This window comes from Periophthalmus magnuspinnatus, chromosome 10 (genome assembly GCF_009829125.3).
Source record: "Periophthalmus magnuspinnatus isolate fPerMag1 chromosome 10, fPerMag1.2.pri, whole genome shotgun sequence".
Taxonomy (NCBI): Eukaryota; Metazoa; Chordata; class Actinopteri; order Gobiiformes; family Gobiidae; genus Periophthalmus; species Periophthalmus magnuspinnatus.
In genome coordinates, this window is record NC_047135.1 from 28,946,780 (window position 1) to 28,970,018 (window position 23,239).

The window sequence follows — 23,239 nt, forward strand, 5'->3', positions numbered from 1 at the left end:
AATCGAAAAGAACCTAAATTAATCAAGAATCCATAATGTAGCTGGATGTAGAGTTGTATTTTGCAGGAGTTGTGCCGTGTGCGCTTCCCGGAAGTGTGTGAGTGTGCTGTTGGTTTGGTTTAGGGCCGCTCTGCTGCTCGGGAGGAGGAGGAGGAAAGCCCAGGCTGGCTCTGGTTGTGATGCCGCTGGATGATGGCTGCTTTCGGGATATTAAGTTACGAACACCGGCCTTTAAAGCGGCCCAGACTCGGCCCTCCAGATGTATACCCACAAGATCCAAAGCAAAAAGAGGTGAGTGTAAACTGCGTGCCTTGTAAAACCCCGGTAAAAAAGGCTTCTGGAACAGGATTTCCACCCGAGCTGCTTCGCCTGCTAACACTAGCTAGCATGTTTAGCCTACACTAGCCTTTAAACGAGCTGGGGCCTTGCAATAACAATGAACTGCACCTAGTTGTCAGTCTGCTAACTGCAAGGCTTACTTAGACAAACAAATAACCGTGTAGCTTGGCGATTAGTTATAGAGGTTGGTCAAAAGAGCAGTATTACATGAAATGTTTTTCTTAACTTGGGTATAGCACATAGTACTCTTGTGGGTTTGTGCGTGACTAGTAATTGTTATAATGTTTTGGTCTTTCGGGATTTGCTAAAGCTGCATCGCTAACGAATATCAATTGGATTTGGCTGAAGATCGTTTCCAATGATGGTCCCTTCCTTTACATAACAGTGATTAGATTCTTAATTATATACGCCCTTTGGCAATGTTAAGCTGTACAACAAAACTAAAATGTCATCATAATTGTAGTGCGACCTGGAAAGACACTTGCGACAAAGCTGGTTATATGACGACTTTTAAATAAGATAAGCAATATAAAGGCATTGTTTCAGCCTATTCCTTTTTATTTAGGGTTTAAGGTTAGCTTATACGCTGTAAATTATGTAAATTATTGGAAAAAAAAATCTTCATAATTGCAGAAATCTTATAACGGGCTCTGCTCAATGTGGCGTCAACAAGACTTCAGTCTGAAAATATTTAGGTGCTGTTAAAAAATATATATAACTAATTTAACTGCAAAATGAATGATTAAAGCTTTGATAATTGTGATACATTATTATAATTAAAACAAAACAAAAAATGAAATTGCCAATGTTTTCTTGAACTAAAATGAGGTTTTGTTGTGACAGGATGAATTAACTGCCCTGAATGTGAAGCAAGGATTTAATAACCAACCTGCAGTGTCAGGGGATGAACATGGAAGTGCAAAAAATGTCAATTTCAACCCCTCCAAGGTAAACATTGGTGCTAATAAGTGATTTATGGGTTTTGGTTGTTATCAGTGTCGTTCAATTGTATTTATGTTCATGCATTTCCAGATCAGTTCCAACTTCAGCAGTATCATTGCGGAAAAGTTGCGCTACAATACGTTCCCAGACACAGGGAAACGCAAACCACAGGTCAACCAAAAGGATAATTTTTGGCCCCTCACTGCTAGGTCACAGAGCTCTATCAATAATTGGTTTACAGACTTAGCAGGAACTAAACCTCTGACACAACTGGCTAAGAAGGTAACTATAGTTAATTAATCCCTAAAAAGCTTCTTTTTTTGTAATGGGGTAATTAATATGCCACACTATGCCCTTTAGTATTTTTCTTAATTAATTTGTGTTATATTCAAATTGAGTGCTCAGATCAAGTGTTCATTTTTACAGGTCCCAACTTTCAGCAAAAAGGAAGAGGTTTTTGGATACTTGGCTAAGTATTCAGTCCCTGTTATGCGATCTGCCTGGATGATAAAAATGACATGTGCTTATCATGCAGCCATCACTGAAACAAAAGTTAAGAAAAGGCATGTGATTGACCCTTGTATAGGTATGGTGATTGCTTTTCTTTTCCTCCTGGATTTGTAAATAATTGAGAGGGAAGTGAGTTGACCATCCTAATGTGTGCATGCAGAATGGACACAGATCATTACCAAGTACCTATGGGAACAGCTGCAGAAAGTGGCTGAGTTCTACAGGCAGTTTCCCAATCAAGGCTGTAGCTCACCTCTGCCAGCCCCACCTCCTGATGTGGAGCAAGCCATGAAACAGTGGGAATACAATGAAAAACTTGCCATGTTTATGTTTCAAGTGAGTTTAAATAGATTATCTTTAGGTTCTTGCCAAACAGGATATTTGCTAATTACACCATTTGTCTGATAGGATGGCATGCTAGACAGACATGAGTTTTTGACATGGGTGCTGGAATGCTTTGAAAAGGTGCGACCAGGTGAAGATGAACTGCTCCGACTCCTATTGCCTCTTTTACTACAGGTATTTTTCATCCTTCTCTCATAATCTTTTTACTCATTGTAATTGGACAGTGTATATTTTACTTTCCGTCCAGCCTCTCCAGCTGTCAGTTGTTATGCATTAACCAGTGTGTGTTTTTAGTGCACAATATTTAGGCCATGCTGACCTTTACTAAGGTTCCGCAGTCGTTCATATGGTTATGTTTTCACAGCTGACTAATGTTAATGGACACCAAGGGTTATGTGTAATGCTGTGAATCTCTTCCATCACGCAGTACTCAGGGGAATTCGTCCAGTCAGCTTACTTGTCACGAAGACTGGCATATTTCTGCACACGGCGCCTCAACCTGTTGCTTAGCGACGGGAGCTCTGGCACAGGAGGACATCCAGCTCATGGCATTTTGACACAGCAAGGGAACGCCCTGCCCCCCACCCCGACATCCCAGCCCGCAGGAGGGAGCCAGGCCCAGACACCATTTACAGACTTTTACAACTGCCCTCTGCACAGGCCTCTGGTTTTTGGGCTCAGTTGTATGTTACAGGTATTGCACTAGAGGACCATAAAATGATTTACAATCAGATTGCAAATTTGAAGATCACCACTAGAAAATCACAAAGGTTGCATTTATTAAACAGACTTATCATGTAAAAGGCACCTATAAATATGTTTTGAAATGCTTGTCATTCCTGTATTAGCTAAAGGTCAATTATGTAACTTTTCGACAGATGGGTCCTCTACCTGGTTATCTCCACAGAGAATGCTAATGCTTTGCCATAAATATTCCACAGTATTACCCCAAACGTGTCTTTTTAGCCTAGATTTGTTTTATTTGCTCAAAAATAATTTGAATAACATCCAGTATTGCATACTGTGGAATATTCAAATTAAAGCAATAACATCTCCATTGACATAATCAGGTTGCACACTCTTCCTTAGAGAAGTTGTATAGTGTGCCTTTTAACAGTTCATAAATTAGTTTGCTCTCAAATGCTAATCCTTGTGTACAAATTTAAAAAAGGAAATGAAATTTGAAAATAGAAATTGCAATGCTTATAAAAAACTAAAGTGCTGCCCATTTGCACTCAATGTGTTTTCTAGATGCCTAAACATCTTTACTAATGCACCTTAATTTAACTCTTTTGTTTCTTCCATAACAGAGTATAGCACTGTGTTGTCCCAGTGCTCTTGTGTGGCACTATTCGCTGACAGATAGCCGAAACAAGACTGGTTCTCCTTTGGACCTTCTGCCTATTGCCCCATCCAGCCTGCCAATGCCAGGGGGCAACACCACATTCACCCAGCAGGTCACCTACTTTTCACTATTTAAATTATTCACTGCCTTCTTAACATGAAAAGATGATAACATGGCTTCTTATTGCAGGTCCGGTCCAAACTGAGAGAAATTGAGGAACAGATCAAAGAAAGAGGCCAGGCAGTGGAGTTCAGGTGGTCTTTTGATAAATGCCAAGAGACTACAGCAGGTTAGATATAAACTTATATCTCCTTAAAAAAAAATTGACATTGCCTAACAAAATTATGTGGATAAAATGGTATGGCATTTCTTTTTTTCAGGTTTCACAATTGGGAGAGTTCTTCACACCCTTGAGGTTTTGGACAACCACAGTTTTGAAAAGTCAGACTTTAGCAACTCTTTAGACTCCCTTTACAATCGGATATTTGGGTCTGGGCAGAGCAAAGATGGTCATGAGGTAAGGAGTAAAAATCCTTTAAAAATGATTAGATTTATACTACACCATACTACAATATTGTGCTCTAATGTATTTTCCCTTAGATGTCCCCAGATGATGATGCTGTGGTGACTTTACTTTGTGAATGGGCCGTTTGTTGTAAACGCTCAGGCAGACACAGGGCCATGGTGGTTGCGAAGCTGCTGGAAAAAAGACAAGCTGAAATAGAAGCAGAGGTAAGTGAGCAACCGTTTATCATATGGTAAAATTTCATAATAATTACATTTTACCTATAACCATGATAAATCACAAACAAACACCTTAACCCTAACCTTAACCCCTCCGTTACTAAGCCTGAATCATTCTCAATTATTTGTTCTGGTCTTTGTACATGCTTTATAAAAAATAAGGTGTATTTATTATAAAGTGTTACGCATATGTTTTCATCTATTTCTTCCCCCATAAATCAAATGTCCGGCCAGCAATTTTTTTAAGTTTTTATTCTAGTCTTTTTCCGCACTGACGAGAAAACATTTTGTGTGTTTACAGAGGTGTGGTGAGTCCGAGGTGGTGGACGAGAAAGGCTCTGTGTCCTCTGGCTCGCTCTCCGCTGCCACACTACCAGTCTTTCAAGATGTGCTGCTCCAGTTTCTAGACACTCAAGCTCCCACTCTGAGTGAGTCTCTCCTTTCTGATTCATCTAATGTTGCAAAACCGATTTGTTTCTGAATTACCTGACAATTTTCCCGGCTTATGAAACATCTTGGGTGCCATTTTGTTGTAGTGGTCTGGCACAAAGGTTGTAAAAAAGAGGCAGATGGCAGGCACATAAATTGACAGAGCATTTTGAACAATTTTCTTTGCCATCTTTCTTTATTACCAGTGTAAAAAAGCGTGGGTTTAAGTTTTCATAGCTGTATTTGTATAGATGGATTTTTGTTCAGAAGCTTGCGCTCAATATCAAATTTTAATGTTATGATTATGTCAGTGAAAACAGAACAATTTCACAATTATTCATGATTATTGACATTATGGCTGGCCAACATGTAAATTACCATTGAACTGCTTAGTAGATGTGTAGATTTATGAAAAAAGTATTAACAGTCAGGTAAAAAGCACTTGACGTTGAGGTTTACTTATGTGGAATATAAATTGAATTGAAATTACTTTTGTACAAATGTTTGGGTCATAGGATCCTGTAGTGACCTAAATTATTTATGTACCAAATAATCTTCACATTCTTACTTGGCGTTGGTATGTGAATAATCTAGGACTAATGCCATTGTTCTTTAGGTGAGCCTGGCAATGAAAGCGAACGAGTGGAGTTCTCGAACCTGGTCCTGCTCTTCTACGAGCTCATCCGCCACGATGTCTTCTCTCACAACATCTACATGTGTACTCTCATCTCCCGTGGCGACCTGGCCTTGGACGCCCACATGCCCCGCCCCCGTTCCCCCAGTGACGAGCCCTTGGATGAGTCAGAGCGCAAGGAGCAGGATGCCAACAGCAGTGTCAAAATGGAGGCATGTTGAAAGCATTTGGTGTTGGTGCGATGAGATGTAGAAATCCTCACAAGATGTATTGACGTAAGTTATTATTTTTCAACAGGACACTGGCCATTCTGAGTCCATGGAAATTGATCACAACTCTAGTGCTAACTTTGACGAGGTACCACATCTGTCTTAGCTTTTTCTCTAAATGTCATTGCAAATCTCAATAACCATATTGATTTGAATATACTGACATTTCCCTCTGTATAGATGTTCTCTCCTACCATGCACTGTGAGTCTAAGGGCAGTCCATCTCCTGAGAAACCCACTCCAGATCAAGACAGCAAGGCAGGGATCAAAGACAAGAGTCTGGACCCGGCCTTCCCTCAACTGTATGAGCAACCGCGCCACATTCAATATGCCACACACTTCCCGATTCCTCAGGTAAACAGGCTTTACCATTGATTAGGCATGGATTAAACAAGGCCTATTGTGTTTTTGTCTGCTATATAGCTATAATCTATGACACTCGTGGATCATTAGGTTATAATTTGTGCATTTTAAATAGCAATATTCATCTAAAAGGAATGATAAAGGAAACAAGTCCGCTGACCATGTGGTGGTGCCCAATGCGCCGTAAACGTCATCATAACAGAGTCGGATAGCCGCAAATCACACTAGCGAACTGTGGATTTTTAAAAATTTGTACCAAAATGACTACACAGCACTGTCAAAACCTCAAGCAATTGAAGATTGCTCAAATATTCATGGATCACTTCATATACAACTCTGGGTGAGTAAATGTTGAAGGGAAACAACTAATGCACAAATGCTCTAAAAAGTCGATTGTCCATAATAGGTCTGCTTTAATAAAGTACAGATTTCGAAACATGCTAATTTATGTATGTACCACACATACAGCATGTGAATCTTTTTATATTTTGTGTGTTTAGGAGGAGAGTGCCAGCCATGAGTGCAACCAGCGGTTAGTGGTCCTTTATGGAGTTGGCAAACAAAGAGATGAGGCAAGACACACCATCAAGAAAATAACCAAAGATATCTTGAAGGTCTTAAATCGCAAAAGCACTGCAGAAACAGGTAATACTTACTTGCAGTACACATTATGATTTGACATATTTATACGTTTTTAAGAGAGCCTTAGAGTCATGTTTCAATATTTAAAAATGTGCTGCTGTTCTATGGTGCAGATTCATTCTGGTTATATTCCATTTCTGCCTTCTGTTTTCATCCATATAATCATGCCTTACACTTACTATAAGAGGGAGGGATTGCAGGGATTTGTTGCATTGGGTCAGATTTCATCCACCTTCTATGCAAATGGGGCTAATATATTCACATCCACTTTATCTCATAATTGTGACCTTTTTCAAGTGATAAAAGCATTTAATGTCCAATTACACATCATATGTCACCACCTTTGCTGTCACCAACACCTGTTACTTAGTTAAGTGTAAAATTGATCTTTTATGCTTTGATACCATTTAAACTGATGCTTTTAACAAATGGAATAAAAATCCAATAAAATGTCCTGTTGAGCTTTAGATATTTTTAGAGCCATTGGCCAATTTGTTTATTTTTGCCTAGGAGGTGAGGAAGGGCAAAAGAGGAAGAGGAGTAAGCCTGAGGCCTTTCCTACAGCTGAGGATATCTTCTCCAAATTCCAGCATCTCTCCCACTTTGACCAGCACCAGGTCACCTCCCAGGTGAGTCCATACTACCATGACCTGACATTTTGTCCAGATCATACAATAATGAAAAATTCAAAAAATAAGATTTTGATAGAGCTTCCAAATGCACTAAAAAGAAACTGGAGCAAGTCAACATGTTTTTTTTGTGGCTGCAGGTGTTCAAAAATGCATTTGAACAGATCACCAGCTTTGCCTCAGGGATGTCCTATCACCTGCCTCTTGTCCAGCACATTCAGTTCATCTTTGACCTCATGGAGTACTCCCTCAACATTAGTGGCCTCATAGACTATGCTATTCAGGTAAGTCATTGATAAGAGGGGTGGTGTTCCTTCTTTCAGGTGTTCAGGTGTCTTTTCAGGTGTTTTTTTCCAAACTGTTTTTTTTGTTTGTAGATTTTAAATGAGTTAAGTTTGGTGGAAGCAGAGCTGATCCTCAAGTCGTCTAGTCTGGTGGGCAGCTACACCATCAACCTCTGTCTGTGCATTGTAGCTGTCCTCAGAAGGTACCACTCCTGTCTCATTCTCAACCCAGAGCAGGCAGCAACAGTCTTTGATGGGTAAGAATTCCAGTAGTATTAGGGATAAACAACAAATTTCTGCATGTTTATTTACATTATTATTCCTGTCTTTGATAGATTACGCATTGTGGTCAAATCTGGAGTGAATCCAGCAGACTGTTCCTCAGCTGAGCGCTGCATCTTGGCCTATTTGTATGACCTCTACACTTCCTGTAGTCACCTTAAGAGCAAGTTTGGGGAGATTTTCAGGTTTGAACCCATTATTTCGTATTGCATACATCACAGTTTTCTCCGAATTTCAGAATTAATTGCATGTTTGTAGAAGATGAATAAAACTGACTTACATTTCCTTTCAGTGAGTTTTGTTCCAGAGTGAAGAACTCCATTTACTGCAACATTGATCCATCTGACTCAAATATGCTGTGGGACCAATTATTCATGGTGGAGGCCATTGCCAATCCCTTGGCTCACAATTTTAATCACTCAATGGTGGGCAAGATTCTCAATGACAGCCCCGCCAACCGCTACAGCTTTGTGTGTAACGTTCTTATGGTTGTGTGCATGGATCACAGAGATCCTGAGAGGTATGTTGAAACAGTCCACTTCGTCAAAGTGTCTCTTCTATAGTTGTAGTCTATAGTTGTTTAATTGTCCTGCTTATCTTTTCAATGGCATTAGCCTTGATTTGCCAGAAGTTTTTAACCAGGCTAGTCCTTTGGATTTTAGCTGTTTTGTTATAGGACCTATGCTATGAGCAATGCAAATGCACAAAGCACCATCCATACTTCCAGTGTTTCACCATGCTGGTTTATAGATGTCTGAGTGTTTATGAATGGGACATTACAGAATACTACAAAGCACTTTAGCAATTTGCAACCTCTTTTTGCAGGGTCAATGATATCGGGATCCTCTGTGCAGAACTAACAGCATATTGTCGTTCACTGAGTGCCGAATGGCTTGGTGTTCTTAAGGCTCTGTGCTGCTCCTCCAACAATGGCAACTGTGGATTCAATGATTTGCTCTGTAATGCAGATGTAAGCGGTTTTACTACACTTAATTTTATAGATCATTTTTGTCATCTAGATTGTTTGAATAATTTGGATCTTTATATACCAGGTTAGCGATTTGTCATTCCATGACTCTCTGGCGACCTTTGTAGCCATCCTGATTGCTAGACAGTGCTTACTTCTTGAAGACCTGGTTCGCTGTGTTGCTATTCCTTCCCTCCTCAATGCAGGTAATACTTTGCTTTTCGGACCTTGTTTTCATGTCTCTTCTTTTGAAAGAAACTCAAATTGACAGAAACCAGATTATGTGCTGGTTATGACTTTAATCTATATAAAGGTTTGGTCACTTAGGCTTGTGTAATTATGCCTGCTGCCATACATACCTAATCCCTCATTGATTTTAAGAAAAAAAACAAAAACTTTCAACATATGGTCTTTGCAGTTAATGAGTTATGTAATGTTTACCCTTTCCCTCAGCTTGTAGTGAACAAGATTCTGAGCCAGGAGCAAGACTCACCTGCCGAATTCTTCTGCACCTGTTTAAAACCCCCCAACGTAACCCAGTCCCCCAAGATGGCATCAAATCTGGTATTTAAAAACGGGATTGTGTTTTGTTTTTGTTTTTTCTTCATGTTATCCTAGATATATCTAACATATTATTCTCTTTCAGATAATTCTTCTGTAGGTATCAGGTCTTCATGTGATAGACACCTCCTTGCTGCTTCTCAGAACAGCATAGTGGTTGGAGCAGTGTTTGCTGTGTTGAAAGCCGTGTTTATGCTTGGTAAGTGTAATTTGTCCATTCTTAGTAAATTAGATTATAAAGGTTGTTCATGTAGTGAAACATACTTTTTTATTGTAGGTGATGCAGAACTAAGAGGCTCTTCACTCTCTCATAACACTGGCCTTGATGACATATCAGAGGGTTGTAATGTCTCTATTGAAACTGCCAGTCTAGATGTGTATGCTAAATATGTTCTGAAGACCATTTGTCAGCAGGTAAGAGAATCATCATTTGTATAGTTTACATGTACAAATACAGTCTCAGGGAATGTTAAATTTATTGTTTGCCTTACTTTAACCACAAACTAACCCTCACCGCCCAAAAGCGCCACTTCCACTGCCTCAGTTACCTCATATTTTGTTCTTTCTCTATTTTTTCCACTTTTGAAGGAATGGGTTGGAGAGCGCTGTTTGAAGTCCCTTTCAGAGGATAGCAGTGCCCTACAGGACCCAGTTCTTGTAAACATCCAAGCCCAGAGGCTACTGCAGCTCATCTGTTACCCCCATCGCCAGCTGGACAGCGATGATGGAGACAACCCTCAGAGACAGCGCATCAAACGAATCCTCCAGGTCTGGCACACACATTTAAACACAACCTGTCATACCTCACTGCCAATAATGTGTCTGTATAGAGAGTAAAGAGTACTATCTACTATGTGGTGTTCTGCTGCCCCCTCCTGGTGACACTACATAAAGACATATATTTTTTTAAATTATCATGTCTTTTAGAACATGGACCAATGGACAATGAGGCAGTCATCTCTTGAGTTACAGCTGATGATTAAACAGAGTTCCAACAATGTAAGTTTTCTGTTTTTATATCCTTCATCCGAGCAATGTACTGACAAATTTGTGTCGAAATAGGAGCTATATTCACTGTTGGAGAATATTGCTAAGGCCACTATAGAAGTTTTTCAAAAATCAGCTGAGATGAACTCCAGTAACCCCTCAGGGAATGGAGCAGCTGCACAAGGCGGTTCTTCTTCCAGCACCAGTAGCACTACAAGCAAGATGAAACCTATTCTCAGGTTTGCCTCCTCATCACTGAGACAAATGTTTATAATGCTGACTTTGACTCTAATTCACATTTTTGGTTTCCTCCTGGTGCTTCAGCTCATCGGAGCGGTCTGGCGTGTGGCTTGTGGCCCCACTGATAGCCAAACTCCCCACTACAGTTCAAGGCCATGTACTTAAAGCAGCAGGGGAAGAACTGGAGAAGGGACAGCACCTGGGCTCTTCCTCGCGTAAAGAGCGTGATAGGCAGAAGCAGAAGAGGTATTACTAGATTATTCCCTGAACTAAACAATCAGACCAGGGATTAATCCTAATGGTGTGTTTTGTTCCCTGCAGTATGTCTCTGTTGAGCCAGCAGCCCTTCCTGTCATTGGTGCTGACCTGTTTAAAGGGTCAGGATGAACAAAGGGAGGGTCTGCTGACCTCACTCTACAGCCAGGTGCAGCAGATCGTCACCAACTGGAGAGAGGACCAGTACCAGGATGACTGCAAGGCCAAGCAGATGATGCACGAGGCACTCAAACTACGGCTTAATCTTGTAAGTGCTTTGTAGCAGTGAAAATATGAATGTTACATTTGTTTATTGTGCCCAAATACTTTACAGAGGAGCTCTTTTTCCTAACAGCTCTTAGGTTGTACAGCTGAGTGAAATTTAAATATTTATATCCCATCAAGATCTTTACATTGAAAAATATGTAATAATTGTCCCAGTAACATCTAAGAGGAGCTAGGAGCAAGATGCCACCAGGGTGCCTGGTTGCTGCTTATCTCTCCTGACTTCTGATTGACTTCGGATTCTGTGTTGCCCTAATTTTATCATCATTCACACTGATCATTCACTGCTGGTTTATGGTTGCCACGAGCTTCTAAAAATCAAAGCTTTTGTGAGCTCAAATGCACAACAACAGTGCTATGGACAAAATAAGTTGCAGCCTTCCTACCTAGCTGATGTGCCAGAATACCAGTTCCGCTGGCTAACCCTAGTCACTGAAGACTTATCGGAGAACCACTTTCATCTTCGTCATTTTGTCTGCCTGGTTCATGACGTGTGAATGCCACCAATTTGCAGCTGCTGAAACGGGATGCACTAAATATTAAAAACTGTGTTGGTGTCAGGGGTTTGCTTTGGACTGGTTTAAGTCCTAATTGCAGTGTGTATTATTTGCACTTTATATTCTCCCCCTGCGTCTAATCTTTAAAAGGCATGGAGTTTTGTACCATTTTTATGCTGACCATCCCAAATTTACATGTCATGAAAAATGGCAGTAGCCCCCTGACACACCTCCTACAGTGTCTGAGTGATGTCAAGGCTTGGTTGACTCAACACAAGTTCAGTCTTTCTCTCAAGAGTTTAAAAGTTTTGTTTGGCCCTAAAACTGACATGGGTCCCCTGAAGGAATTAGTCCATTCCTCAAACCCACCAATCTTGGCGTCACTTTTAAACTTGAGAAGAAAGTCAATTGCGTTGTCAAATCCAGTTTTTAGTATTGTCTTTTATCCAAAGTGAAACCTTTTATCTTTAAAGAAAAATTTGAACAGGTCATGCACACTTTGCAGACAATAAAGTGTGTTCTGTGAGATTCCTCTGTAGTCTTTCCACTGGCTTCCTGTTCATTTTAGATTTTTTTATGTTATGGCTTGTTTTTAAACCTTTGAATGGACAGCTCCCGCAATGTCTTAAACCTCTACAAATTTAAACCCCTTCCCTCTCATTTAATCTATTTTTACTCTGGCTTTTAACACTGCGTTAGTTGTGTGAGGTCTTATTTATTTATTTCAAATTTTACAGATTTTATTTATTGTCATTTTGTGTTTTTGTTATTTGATTTTACTAGTTTTATTTTAGAATGAGTGAGATTAAGCATTTGAGCATTTATTCATTTTTTTTGTGCCTTATTGTTTTTACCTGTCTTTGTGCAGTATTTTGGTAACTATTCGTATAGCACATTTGATAAACAAAGTGGATTGGATCATTTGCTGTTTTCCTTGATTCTTATTGTCTTATGTTGACAGGTGGGTGGCATGTTTGACACGGTGCAGCGTAGCACCCAGCAGACGACTGAGTGGGCGGTTCTACTCCTTGACATCATCAGCAGTGGCACAGTGGATATGCAGTCGAATAAGTAAGTAGTAACATTGTTTAAGTTGATAAATATAATACAAAATGCAATATATCACCATATCTAATAACACCTTTGTGCCTCCAATAGTGAACTCTTCACAACAGTGTTGGACATGTTGAGTGTGCTTATAAATGGTACACTGGCTGCTGATATGTCTAGTATCTCACAGGGAAGCATGGAGGAGAATAAGAGAGCTTATATGAATCTGGTCAAAAAGCTCAGGGTAAGCTAAACATTTCTGAACTATAAACCATCTGTCATTGAATTTCAAAAGCTGGAATAACTTTTTTATAACCTTGCATTCAAAATCATATTTGTTGTTATTCACTTCTCACGTGTCTGTTTATTCTAACTTTTTGGTATACAGAAAGAGCTTGGAGATCGACAATCTGAAAGTTTGGAAAAAGTTCGTCAGCTTTTGCCACTGCCTAAGCAAACACGTGACGTCATAACCTGTGAACCTCAGGGCTCTCTTATCGACACCAAGGGAAACAAAATAGCTGGTTTTGAAAAGGAGGTAAGTGTTCATTTTTATAACGTAGTATTTCATTTAAATGTACATCATTTAATATAGGTACAACTATCTGTGTTCCTCAGGGTCTTCAAGTTTCTACAAAACAAAAGATTTCTCCTTGGGATGTCTTTGAAGGGCTCAAACACTCTGCTCCCCTCTCCTGGGGGTGGTTTGGTACTGTGCGTGTAGATCGTAAAGTCACTAAGTTTGAAGAGCAGCAGCGTTTGTTGCTCTACCACACTCACTTGAAACCAAAACCACGGAGCTACTACTTGGAGCCCCTCCCTCTTCCTCCAGAGGAGGAGGAACCTCTGACTCCTGTCTCCCAAGAGCCTGATAAGAAAATGATGGAGGCAGGGAAATCTGAAAAGAATGTTCCAAATGTCACTTCTGATTCCAGTAAAAGGAAGGTAAATAAGAAAAAGAAGCCTCCTTCAACCAAGACTGAGGTGAGTCAAGTCTACATGGACCACTTAATTTTCTTCATTATCGTCATGGTCACATTTTTTTTCTTTCTCAGGACTATGTGAACCGCACTCCCGGTGGTGTCCCCTATGGAACAAGTATGCCCACAGACATAATGCAATCTCCATATGGCAGAATGCCTTATGCTCAGCAGAGCATGGGCATATACACTCAGAACCAGCCTCTGCCTCCAGGTTTGTGGCCCAGGAATCATCTCATCATTATACTATTTACTTACTTTTTTTAATTAATCCTGCTATTTAAATATATTTGTTATAACTATTTCCTTTGGATAGGTGGTCCTGGCCTAGATCCTCCATATAGACCACCACGTAATCCTCAGATGAACAAGATGATGCCCACACGGCCCAGTTACCAAGGCATGATGTCCGGTATGCAGCCAAACATGCCCAGCATGATGGGAATGGACAAGCAATATTCTATGGGATATAAGCCTCAGCCCAGTGGGCCACAGCTGCTGAGGGCCCAGCTACAGGTCAGACTGGTGAGGTCACACACTTTTTTATGTTCATGAATAAATCCATGACTATATATTTGTTACTGTGAATCTGATTACTTTCCAGTTCAATTCATTATCCATGATTTAGTATGTATTTGCTGATGCTAATTTCTATAAAAAAAATTAATAGTCATATCAGACTAGACCTCACCTCACTGCAAATTTGCTATTCTGGCTTTTGATCACTTTAGAATCACAACGTGATGGGTCAGATGAGGCAGATCAATCCTAACCAACAATATGGTTCAATGCAAGCAAATCAGGTAAGAAATTTGTGTATTTTTAAAAGATTCTACTTCAGTAAAACCTTTTGGTTAGTACTAGTTTTGATGAATTCTGTCTGTTTTCAGAACATATCCCAGGGCTACACCTCATATGGAACGCACATGGGGATGCAGCAACATCCTCCTCAAGGTAGTGGGATGGTCCCTTCTTCTTATGGAAACCAGAACTTCCAGGGAAGTCATCCTGGAGCCAACCCACCCATGGTAGATCCCCTCCGGCAAATGCAACCACGGCCCAGTGGTTATGTGCACCAGCAGGCACCCAACTATACCCATAACATCCAGAGGTCAGTGCATATTTAGTATAAACATTCAGTAAGCTAATCCTTAGCTGAGTCATTGTGACCAAGAACCTACCTGTAAACCAGAAGATGGGTCCCCATTGCAGGCTCTGTCACTGACGGTCACTGACAAAGTGACTAACTGCACTGAAAAAGGGTTGAAGTATGGGTTAAATGCAGAGATGTATGAATACAAAATACATACATCAATACATTATCTTGTTGTGTGTGTGTTTATGTGTTTAGGCACATAAACACACAAACGAATAAAGTAAATTCCTGTCTTGATTTAGGTTTAGTCATCAACCAATGCAGCAGAATCCTATCATGCATGGCCTTGCTCACATGGGAGCCCAGGGTGTCCATCCCAACATTAGGCCATCTAATCAGATGCTCGCAGAACAACAGCAGCAGCAGCAACAGCAACAAGCAGCAGCTGCACAGCAGCAGCAGTACCTCAGACAGCAAGCACTCAGAGTAAGTGTGACTTTGGCAAAATAAAGACTAAGGAGAAAGATGTCTGTGTAATCCCTCAGTCATCCAGGTATGATCCATAGCAAAAGAAAATTTAATTCTGTCAACTGGACAAAAGTTTTGGAGTGAGGATCTTTCGCCACTTATCCAAGTGGCATCTTCAGTTCTGATCAGATTGATGATGGACACTGCCTTTTATATCTATCTAAAGGGAGGACATAACTACACTTAAACTAATATACCTGTTGTTTAGTGTTTGTTTGTTTGCTAGACCATGAGTCATATTTTGCATAATCGTTAGCTCCCAACGTCTTCATCTTTTCCAGTTGACTGAATTGAATTTTCTTTTGCCAAAGACTAAATACTTAAACAGCCATACTCACTGAGCTCCTCCGGTTACACAGCAGCAGGCCCAGCAAGCGCAGCAGCAGCAGCAGCAGCAGCAGCAGCAGCAGCAGCAACAGCAGCAGCAGCAGCAGCAACGGCAGCAGGTGCAACCGCAGCAGGTCGCTCCCCAGCAGCAGGTCCCACAGCAACAGCAGGTGTCTGCAGTGCCCCCTCCTGGTCAGGCACCAAACCAGGGCCTGGGCATGCAACCCTTGGTATGTTGCTTATTCCTTTTACTTGGTTCCTTGGTCTAAACAGCATTTGACCATTATAGTCCCTATACTATATACGAGAAAGGACTGTAAAGTATATTGCATGGCAGTTGTCCATGTGCAGCATTATATTGAAGTATTGTATGTAAATATAAATGTTGTAAATGTTAGTACTATGTTGTTTCAGCATTTGTTTTTTTATTATCCAGTTTACACCAATTTATGCTTCTTAAGTTTCAGAGACAAGGAATGCAACAGACTCAACAGCAGCAACAGACAGCTGAGTTGGTCAGGCAGTTACAGCAGCAGCTTTCTAGTAAGTCTCGTCTTTGCCATATTATTTGCATAAATACAGCTGCTATGGCCATTTTATTTTTTGAATATATGTATGTATTAATATGTATACACTGTTTCTACAGATTCACAACCTGGGCAGAGCAACAATTCTTATCATGCATATTAAACAGCAGACAGGAGTGGTCATACTAGTAACTGTGGATGAAGACAGATGGTATTAAATCGATCGAATAATACAGTTTTGACCAGTGGTATCAGCAAGTTTGTGATTATCAATTTCTTTGGAAGGATTCATTTAGCTTTGAATTAAATGGATAATGGCTAATATTGGAGAACCTATGTAAAAAAAAAAAAATCTAGAAATTATAAGAATAATTCATTTTTATTTTATTTCAATTTGTAAATTTTTTTTTTTTTCAGTTTTGTGTATTTCTCATTAAATAATCATGCCAGTTTTTACCTTGTGACCCCGTGGGTTTTACTTCACTTGTGATATGACATTGCTTGTCCAATCCAATGAAGTACAAAATTACAGCCAGCTTCTTAGACACACTTTGATGTGTTTTTGCATTTTTTAGGTTTTGTTCCCTTAACAGAAAACCTTTCTAAACGGTTAAAAAGCACCTCAGTATCTGTACCAAGAGTTCTCCCTTCAAATGGACTTTCCATTCCATGAAATCGAGGCAGGAAGTTCAGCGCGGGCCAACTTCTCTCACTTGGCTTCACGCCTAATTTGGAGAGGAGCTTGTTTGAGATTTGGGGAACCACTGGCTGAAGAAGCGTGCCATAAATCCTCAGACATTCAAGTGCCACATGTATGATGGTGTCCTGCCAGTGTTTTTCTTCCATGTTTTGTCTGCTCAACTTCCAGGGTGCATGGCGCTGCACAAAGCCATTTGTCTGCCTCACACATGCATTGATTGCCTCCAATGCTTTGTACACATGCATGTCCTCATAATAGTTCTCCACTATAGAGGGCAAGTTTCCTACTGCACTCAACATTTGGTAATCTTCAGAGATGGCCCTGCTTTGCTCTGTAGGATCAAAGGGAAATGATTTTGGGCAGAACATGGGGTGTAGTTGTGCTGGATTTAATGCAGGGGCTGTGCATCGATTCAGCAGACCACCAAGAGAATCGGCCAGCTCAGCATTTAGCAACTTTATCACTTTATCATCTGTATAGTCACAATCTGAATCAGGGACACCTTGGCGTAAAAGAAAATATCTCATACCATCAGTAGTAAACACATTTGATCTGTCAAGAGGATCAACCACATTACCAAGACTTTTAGACATCTTTTTGCCTCCGACTGTCCAGTGTGAGTGCACATATATCATTTGTGGCAGAGGTAGTCCAGCCCCTAGCAGAAAAGCTGGCCAGTAGACTGCATGAAATTTCAGTATGTCCTTTCCAATAACGTGATGAGTGACATTCCACCACTGCTGGTAATGTCCAGGGTATCCAGCAACAGTTAGATAGTTCACTAAAGCATCAAGCCACACATAGATTGTTTGGTTAGGATCACCAGGCACAGGGATACCCCACTGGAGGCGACTTTTCTGACGAGACACTGATAGGTCAGGGAGATCTTCTTGGAGCCACTGGACAACATCTTGATAAAACCGTTCAGGTCGTATAGCATTTGGATTTTCTTTCAACCAGTCCAAAAGTTGATGTCTGAACATAGAAAGACGAAACATGTAGTTCTCCTCTTTCATCCACTCCACCTGTCAAGTTGTTCACATATTTGAGAATTTTGATGCACAGTTGCTTTTTTGTTCAAATCAACACACATCTTACCTTATGGCCACTCTCCAGGGAAATCTTAACATTTTTTCCTGAAGAATCTACAGCATCTCCAACCTGCGATGCTGTGAGGAAGCTTTCATCTTGCGTGGAGTACCAGCCTTCATAGCTGCCTTTGTAAATGAGCCCTTTGTCCCTGAGCACTGACCACATGTGCTCCACAGCTACGCGGTGTCTTTGCTCTGTGGTTCTAATGTAGTCTGTGTATGATATGCTGCAGGTATCAAAAAGATGTTTGAACTTCTCTGACACCTTGGTGCAGAATACATGAGGGTCCTCCCCAGCAGTCTCAGCAGCTTGTTGAATTTTCAAGCCATGTTCATCAGTACCTACAAAACATAATTGTTATGAATGACAAAATAGATGGCATGACGCGTAGAGGACATTCTTACCTGTAGAACATTTTATCTTGAATCCCCTCAGCTGTTTATATCTGCTTAGACAATCTGCTAGGACAGCTGAGTACAAGTGTCCAATATGTGGTGAGGCATTTACATAGAAAATAGGCGTAGTGGTGTAGAAGCTTTTCTCATCTTGATTAACGTTGGAGCTAAAACGCATCTGATTCTTTCTTAGAGACAGCGAACACTGGTTTTGCTGTATTTTACGTACCGACCTGAGAGCTCTGACAAATGGAAAACAGGGAATCTTCATTTTAGAATCAATGAAGTGTAGTAGAAGCTCTCTTTTTTACAGTGCAGCAATGTTTCTCGATCAGCATCCAACCGTAATCTTACAAACATACGAATAAACTCTGGAAAAACGAAATATTTGACTGTCCTCTGCTACATCACTTGTTTTGGAGTGGGAACTAGGTTAGGGCTGCTTCCGCTTTCGTCATTGCTGCCATCCAATCAGAAGTCGCCTCGGAGAACGCGAACAAGAAGTAAGTTCACTTCTGGATTTTCAGTTACTTCGCATTGTTTTTGATACAGTCTGTATAAATAGTTGAATTGTTAAACACATTGACGAATAAGAATATTTCTTTCCGCACGTAATATTTCAACGCAGGAAGTATCGGCCCCAGTGTCACTGCAGCCAATCACCTGCTTGTCTCATGATCTTAACATAACTTCAGCGAATGGGTTCGACTTAATAATTGAGGTATTTTGTTTATTTTGCTAAACTCTTTCATGTATAATTTTTCTACATGCTATTTTTATTTATATTGTCACATAACTGCTTTCTGATCTTACTGAAATAACATCATATAACGTTAGCTAAACCTCTGGGTGAAAACCAGCGATTTATTTCTTCACTGTCAATATTTTTGTAGCTAGTAACATGCGTTTTCTTTGTTTTCCAGATGGAGGTGTATCGTAAAGAGTTCTACATCGGCCTTTCGTTGGCTGTAAGCTCGAGTATTTTCATCGGCGCAAGTTTCATACTGAAAAAGAAAGGACTTCTGCGATTGGCCAGAAGGGGGTCAACACGAGCAGGTACAGCAAAGAGCAGAGGCTGTTATAGACACTCTATCACAGCAATAACCATATTCTGTCTACAATAGGTCAAGGTGGATATGCTTATCTGAAGGAATGGCTGTGGTGGGCTGGGCTTATTTCAAGTAAGTGGTTTATTCTTCCTAAATGGTAGTTTGCCATGTAAAGGGTACAGTACATGTTACACTGTTTTCTGATCTGTTATAATGTTGTTTCCTTATCAAAAACATACCTGGAGTTGTGTTTTGTTCCATTCACACGTTTAACACACAAACCTTGCATATGTGGGGATACAGGAAGTGCTCCACTGTGTTTTTAAATTCCATACACCTTCACTAGAATCATTTGGATAATTCCAGCCCTAATATTGTCAATCTCTACTGAACAAAAGGTAAAAGGTAGTTGTTAACTTGAAAACCACCACTACATGACATCACAAGATGAAATAGAGCATTTTGAGCTTCAGGGATGTGGACAGAGTCATGATAAAGGATTGCTCAAACATGTGTGAATGAAACAAAACACAACTCTGGGTATATTTTGATGATGTAACAACATTATAACATGACTTCTGAGCTCACAAGAGTCAATTGTGTGCACCTTTAAAGGTGTGCTGCATAAACTTTCAGTTTATCTCTATGGGGATGGGGAATATTCAGCATAGATCCAAGGGTCCTGATGATGCCACCAGGCCAAGATGCTGGTCAGGACTGACAGGAGCAGCAGTGCTGCTCACAGTAAGAAGAATGCATATTTTCAAGTATTTTTGGGGCAATAAAAATCTGTAATGGAAAAAGCTAATTAGATTAGTTTAATGCCATACAGTGGAACATTCAGGTAAAACTATGACATCTCCATGGAGACAAGCAGGTGATGAATTCCTGTCCTCCACCAGAAAAGGTACAGAGTGCACCTTTAAAGTACACCCATGGCAATAATGTTGAAGCAACCAAATATTTAGCAATTTAGATACCCAAGGTTTATCCACATTGTCTGAACAGATTATGCTCTGTTATAGTGGGAGCTGGAGAAGCTGCTAACTTTGCTGCGTATGCATTTGCCCCTGCTACTTTGGTTACTCCTCTGGGAGCACTGAGTGTACTTGTGAGGTGAGAAATACTTTAAAATATAAGCACATTTAACTGCACTATTATTTTCAAACTAATCTTTCCATTATTACTAAATCTTGGTTTGTCTTCCTCCAGTGCGGTGCTCTCTTCCTATTTTCTCAATGAAAGGCTGAATGTACATGGGAAGATTGGCTGCTTACTTTGCATTATAGGCTCCACAGTGATGGTCATTCACGCACCACAAGAGGAGGAGGTTTCTTCCCTCAGTGCCATGGCTGAGAAGCTCAAAGACCCAGGTAACACAAATATATTATGTGACTGATATATTGAGTTCTTGTTATAAAATGTGCCATTTCAATTCCTTAATAGGATTCATTGTGTATGCTGTAAGCGTTGTGGGAAGCTGTCTGGTCCTCATGTTTGTGGTGGCTCCACGTTACGGACAGAAGAACGTGCTGGTCTACATCCTCATCTGCTCTGTTATTGGCTCGTTGTCTGTGTCTTGCGTAAAAGGTCTGGGCATCGGCATTAAGGAACTGTTTGGTGGAATAGCAGTATTAAAGGAGCCATTGTTTTGGGTGTTAATCATCTGCTTGGTGATCTGTGTAACTATCCAAATCAGTTATTTGAATAAGGCCCTTGACATTTTTAACACCTCTATCGTTACACCAATCTACTATGTTTTCTTTACTACCTCCGTCATGGCCTGTTCTGCTATCCTCTTCAAAGAGTGGTTGAGAATGACCACAGATGGGGCACTAGGGACTATCAGTGGCTTCCTCACTATTATATTAGGCATTTTCCTGTTGCATGCTTTTAAGGACATTATTTTTACGTGGGATTCCCTGCCTTTCTTTCTTAAAAAGAGTCCCCAGGGGTTCCCATGGGGACAACAGTCGTACACTGCTGTCCCCGACCACGACATACAGGCAAATGAAGAGCCCAAACTGCCCAGAGACACGAACGCAAATGGAGAATGGAAGAAGCAAACCAACTAAAAATCATAGTAACTTATTCAAAAAGTCTTATATTTGGCAATACACTATAAATATAAATATCTGGCACAAAAAATATTCACTATTCTTTTCAGTTACTGGTCTACTTTTGAGTTACTTTTGAGTAGGAAAAAACATAGTTCACCCAGATGTTTACGTAAGCAGAATTTTAACCTTAACTGATGAAAAACATGTTTTGCATTTATTATTGTTACAAATGTATTCCAGAAGAAGTGTAAACTTGACAGAGTATGTTGCAGTTATGAGTGTTTTGTTGAATGACTGAGGTTACTTCATTGTTATTTGCCAAAGATTGTACAGTCAAGAAGAAGTTAATAAAAACATGACTTTCAGGGGCTTGAAGCTTATGCATTTAGATGTGCTAAAAGCAGTTTGCAATTTATAGACTCTACAATGGTTGATGAAACATGTATATTTTACCATTAATATTATGCTTGGTGTCAAGCTGTAAAAATAACCAACAAGTAAATTACCGGTACATAACTGCCATTCTCTCATTTCAATATAATTCCAAATTATGAGCCACGCTGATCTATCTGACGTCACGGCAGTGTTGGCCAGACCAACACTCGTCCTCAGGCACTTGCGTAGTAAATACTTTGAGTTGGGTCTTCTTGTAGATGAAGAGTTCAGAATCAGGACCCACTGTTTGGACCAGGATGTGTCCCCTCAAGTCCAAGTGACAGCTTCATTCTCCCATTGTCTCTGAGAAAGAGCCCCTTCCCCTCTGAGTCTGTTCCAGTCTATTCAAAATGAACTGGCTGGTATCAATAAACCTCTCCACACAGTTAACAAGGCAGATTTCCGTCCTCGAGTCCAGCTTCGGACCAGGTTTGTCCACACATTTTTCCTTTAAAAAAAAGAAACATTTTGAAAAGTTAAATGAATATATGCAAAATAGCTTATAAACTAAAATTATTCAACAAGAACACACGCAATCTTACCATGATTGTCAAGTGTAGTGTGGTATACACTACACCTGACGTTAATGTGTTAATATACCATAATGAGCATAATGGCTTTTGCTAACATTAACATGATTTCCCCTATAGCCCCATTTGTCTTTTTGATAGTCTATATGAAAAATTGAATAGATCATTATTATAGATGGTCCATATTACTTTACTACTTTCCATGTCTGTGTATTGAATGTACAGTTAGCTTCACCTACCCAGCAGACCTCAGTCATTTGATGTACGAGCTGCTGAAAGCGTTGTTTTTGAGACTCGATTTCGATGAACTGTTGAAGCTGTGGGTCTGCTGTTGCTCCTTGGCCGTTCATATTGATATAAACCTTACTATAATTGCAATATGGGTGTTTTTTTCTTAGAAACTGACCTTCACGTGTAGCTTGTAGCTCGCCAGTGAAGGAAACAGGAAACGATTCCACCAATCAGAGAGCTCGATCTGAGATACGTAATTACACACGTGACGAGCTTGGATCCAATGAGAACGAGAGCCAATGTGACGTTTACCGTCTCATAATTTATTTAAATATCATACATTTTATTTACTGCATTTAAACTTTTGAACGTGATTCTTCTTGTAACTGTTTATGTGTTGTTGTTAATGTAACGGCTTTTGTATGTGACACTTAGTTGAAGTGAAGGTTTATTGGAGTTACTGGTCTGTTTTGGAGACTGGCTCTGGTGAGTTGAGCTCTATCAGTTTATGCGCATAGTGTACTTTATGCAAGCGTCTTGCATTTGGCTTATACATGTGTTAGTTTAGTTATTTAGTAATAATATTAGTATAATTTAAACGGAGTTTATACAAATTAGTTTATACAAATCAGTGGTGTTTTTGTAGTAGAGGTAACTGTATGCAAATTCGCGGAGTTTATGCAACTTTGG

At 40.1% G+C, this 23,239-nt stretch overlaps 4 protein-coding genes across 7 annotated transcripts; 2 read left to right on the forward strand and 2 right to left on the reverse strand.

Moving 5' to 3' along the window:
- Window positions 1–102: 102 nt before the first annotated feature.
- On the forward strand, window positions 103–16,513 carry med12 (mediator complex subunit 12). 2 transcript variants are annotated; one of them, XM_055224893.1, is made up of 43 exons: window positions 103–291; window positions 1,183–1,287; window positions 1,372–1,563; window positions 1,708–1,867; window positions 1,952–2,127; window positions 2,200–2,310; window positions 2,564–2,830; window positions 3,447–3,593; window positions 3,671–3,770; window positions 3,862–3,998; window positions 4,082–4,213; window positions 4,527–4,653; window positions 5,271–5,500; window positions 5,586–5,645; window positions 5,738–5,911; window positions 6,421–6,565; window positions 7,073–7,191; window positions 7,332–7,475; window positions 7,569–7,732; window positions 7,811–7,942; window positions 8,050–8,277; window positions 8,583–8,727; window positions 8,810–8,930; window positions 9,178–9,288; window positions 9,371–9,484; window positions 9,563–9,699; window positions 9,874–10,053; window positions 10,213–10,284; window positions 10,348–10,511; window positions 10,597–10,758; window positions 10,834–11,035; window positions 12,511–12,620; window positions 12,708–12,843; window positions 12,988–13,137; window positions 13,218–13,583; window positions 13,655–13,793; window positions 13,896–14,104; window positions 14,311–14,382; window positions 14,470–14,690; window positions 14,978–15,161; window positions 15,563–15,760; window positions 15,992–16,073; window positions 16,177–16,513. In XM_055224893.1, exons 1-43 carry the CDS (start codon window positions 190–192, stop codon window positions 16,218–16,220), a joined length of 6,471 nt encoding a protein of 2,156 aa, XP_055080868.1. In that variant the 5' UTR covers window positions 103–189; the 3' UTR covers window positions 16,221–16,513. The 2 variants fall into 2 exon arrangements, with proteins under 2 accessions (XP_055080868.1, XP_055080869.1); XM_055224894.1 differs by having other exon boundaries at window positions 117–291; window positions 13,896–14,095.
- An 83-nt stretch (window positions 16,514–16,596) lies between these two features.
- On the reverse strand, window positions 16,597–18,700 carry mars2 (methionyl-tRNA synthetase 2, mitochondrial). Of its 2 annotated transcripts, XM_055224898.1 has the most exons (4): window positions 18,478–18,596; window positions 18,254–18,411; window positions 17,856–18,190; window positions 16,597–17,782 (listed from the first exon to the last, which is right to left on the reverse strand). In XM_055224898.1, exons 1-4 carry the CDS (start codon window positions 18,513–18,515, stop codon window positions 16,598–16,600), a joined length of 1,716 nt encoding a protein of 571 aa, XP_055080873.1. In that variant the 5' UTR covers window positions 18,516–18,596; the 3' UTR covers window position 16,597. The 2 variants fall into 2 exon arrangements, with proteins under 2 accessions (XP_055080873.1, XP_033829763.1); XM_033973872.2 differs by having other exon boundaries at window positions 18,254–18,700.
- Window positions 18,701–18,729: 29 nt separating this feature from the next.
- zgc:101583 (uncharacterized protein LOC494104 homolog) lies at window positions 18,730–21,717 on the forward strand. Of its 2 annotated transcripts, XM_033973874.2 has the most exons (7): window positions 18,730–18,747; window positions 18,873–18,965; window positions 19,168–19,300; window positions 19,369–19,425; window positions 20,319–20,409; window positions 20,506–20,666; window positions 20,740–21,717. In XM_033973874.2, exons 3-7 carry the CDS (start codon window positions 19,168–19,170, stop codon window positions 21,366–21,368), a joined length of 1,071 nt encoding a protein of 356 aa, XP_033829765.1. In that variant the 5' UTR covers window positions 18,730–18,747; window positions 18,873–18,965; the 3' UTR covers window positions 21,369–21,717. The 2 variants fall into 2 exon arrangements, with proteins under 2 accessions (XP_033829765.1, XP_055080875.1); XM_055224900.1 differs by lacking the exons at window positions 18,730–18,747; window positions 18,873–18,965 and adding an exon at window positions 19,071–19,093 and having other exon boundaries at window positions 20,740–21,432.
- Window positions 21,718–21,778: 61 nt separating this feature from the next.
- On the reverse strand, window positions 21,779–22,767 carry timm8a (translocase of inner mitochondrial membrane 8 homolog A (yeast)). The gene is made up of 2 exons (XM_033973876.2): window positions 22,558–22,767; window positions 21,779–22,236 (listed from the first exon to the last, which is right to left on the reverse strand). The coding sequence occupies exons 1-2, from the start codon at window positions 22,666–22,668 to the stop codon at window positions 22,075–22,077; spliced, it is 273 nt and encodes a 90-aa protein (XP_033829767.1). The 5' UTR covers window positions 22,669–22,767; the 3' UTR covers window positions 21,779–22,074.
- Window positions 22,768–23,239: the final 472 nt, after the last annotated feature.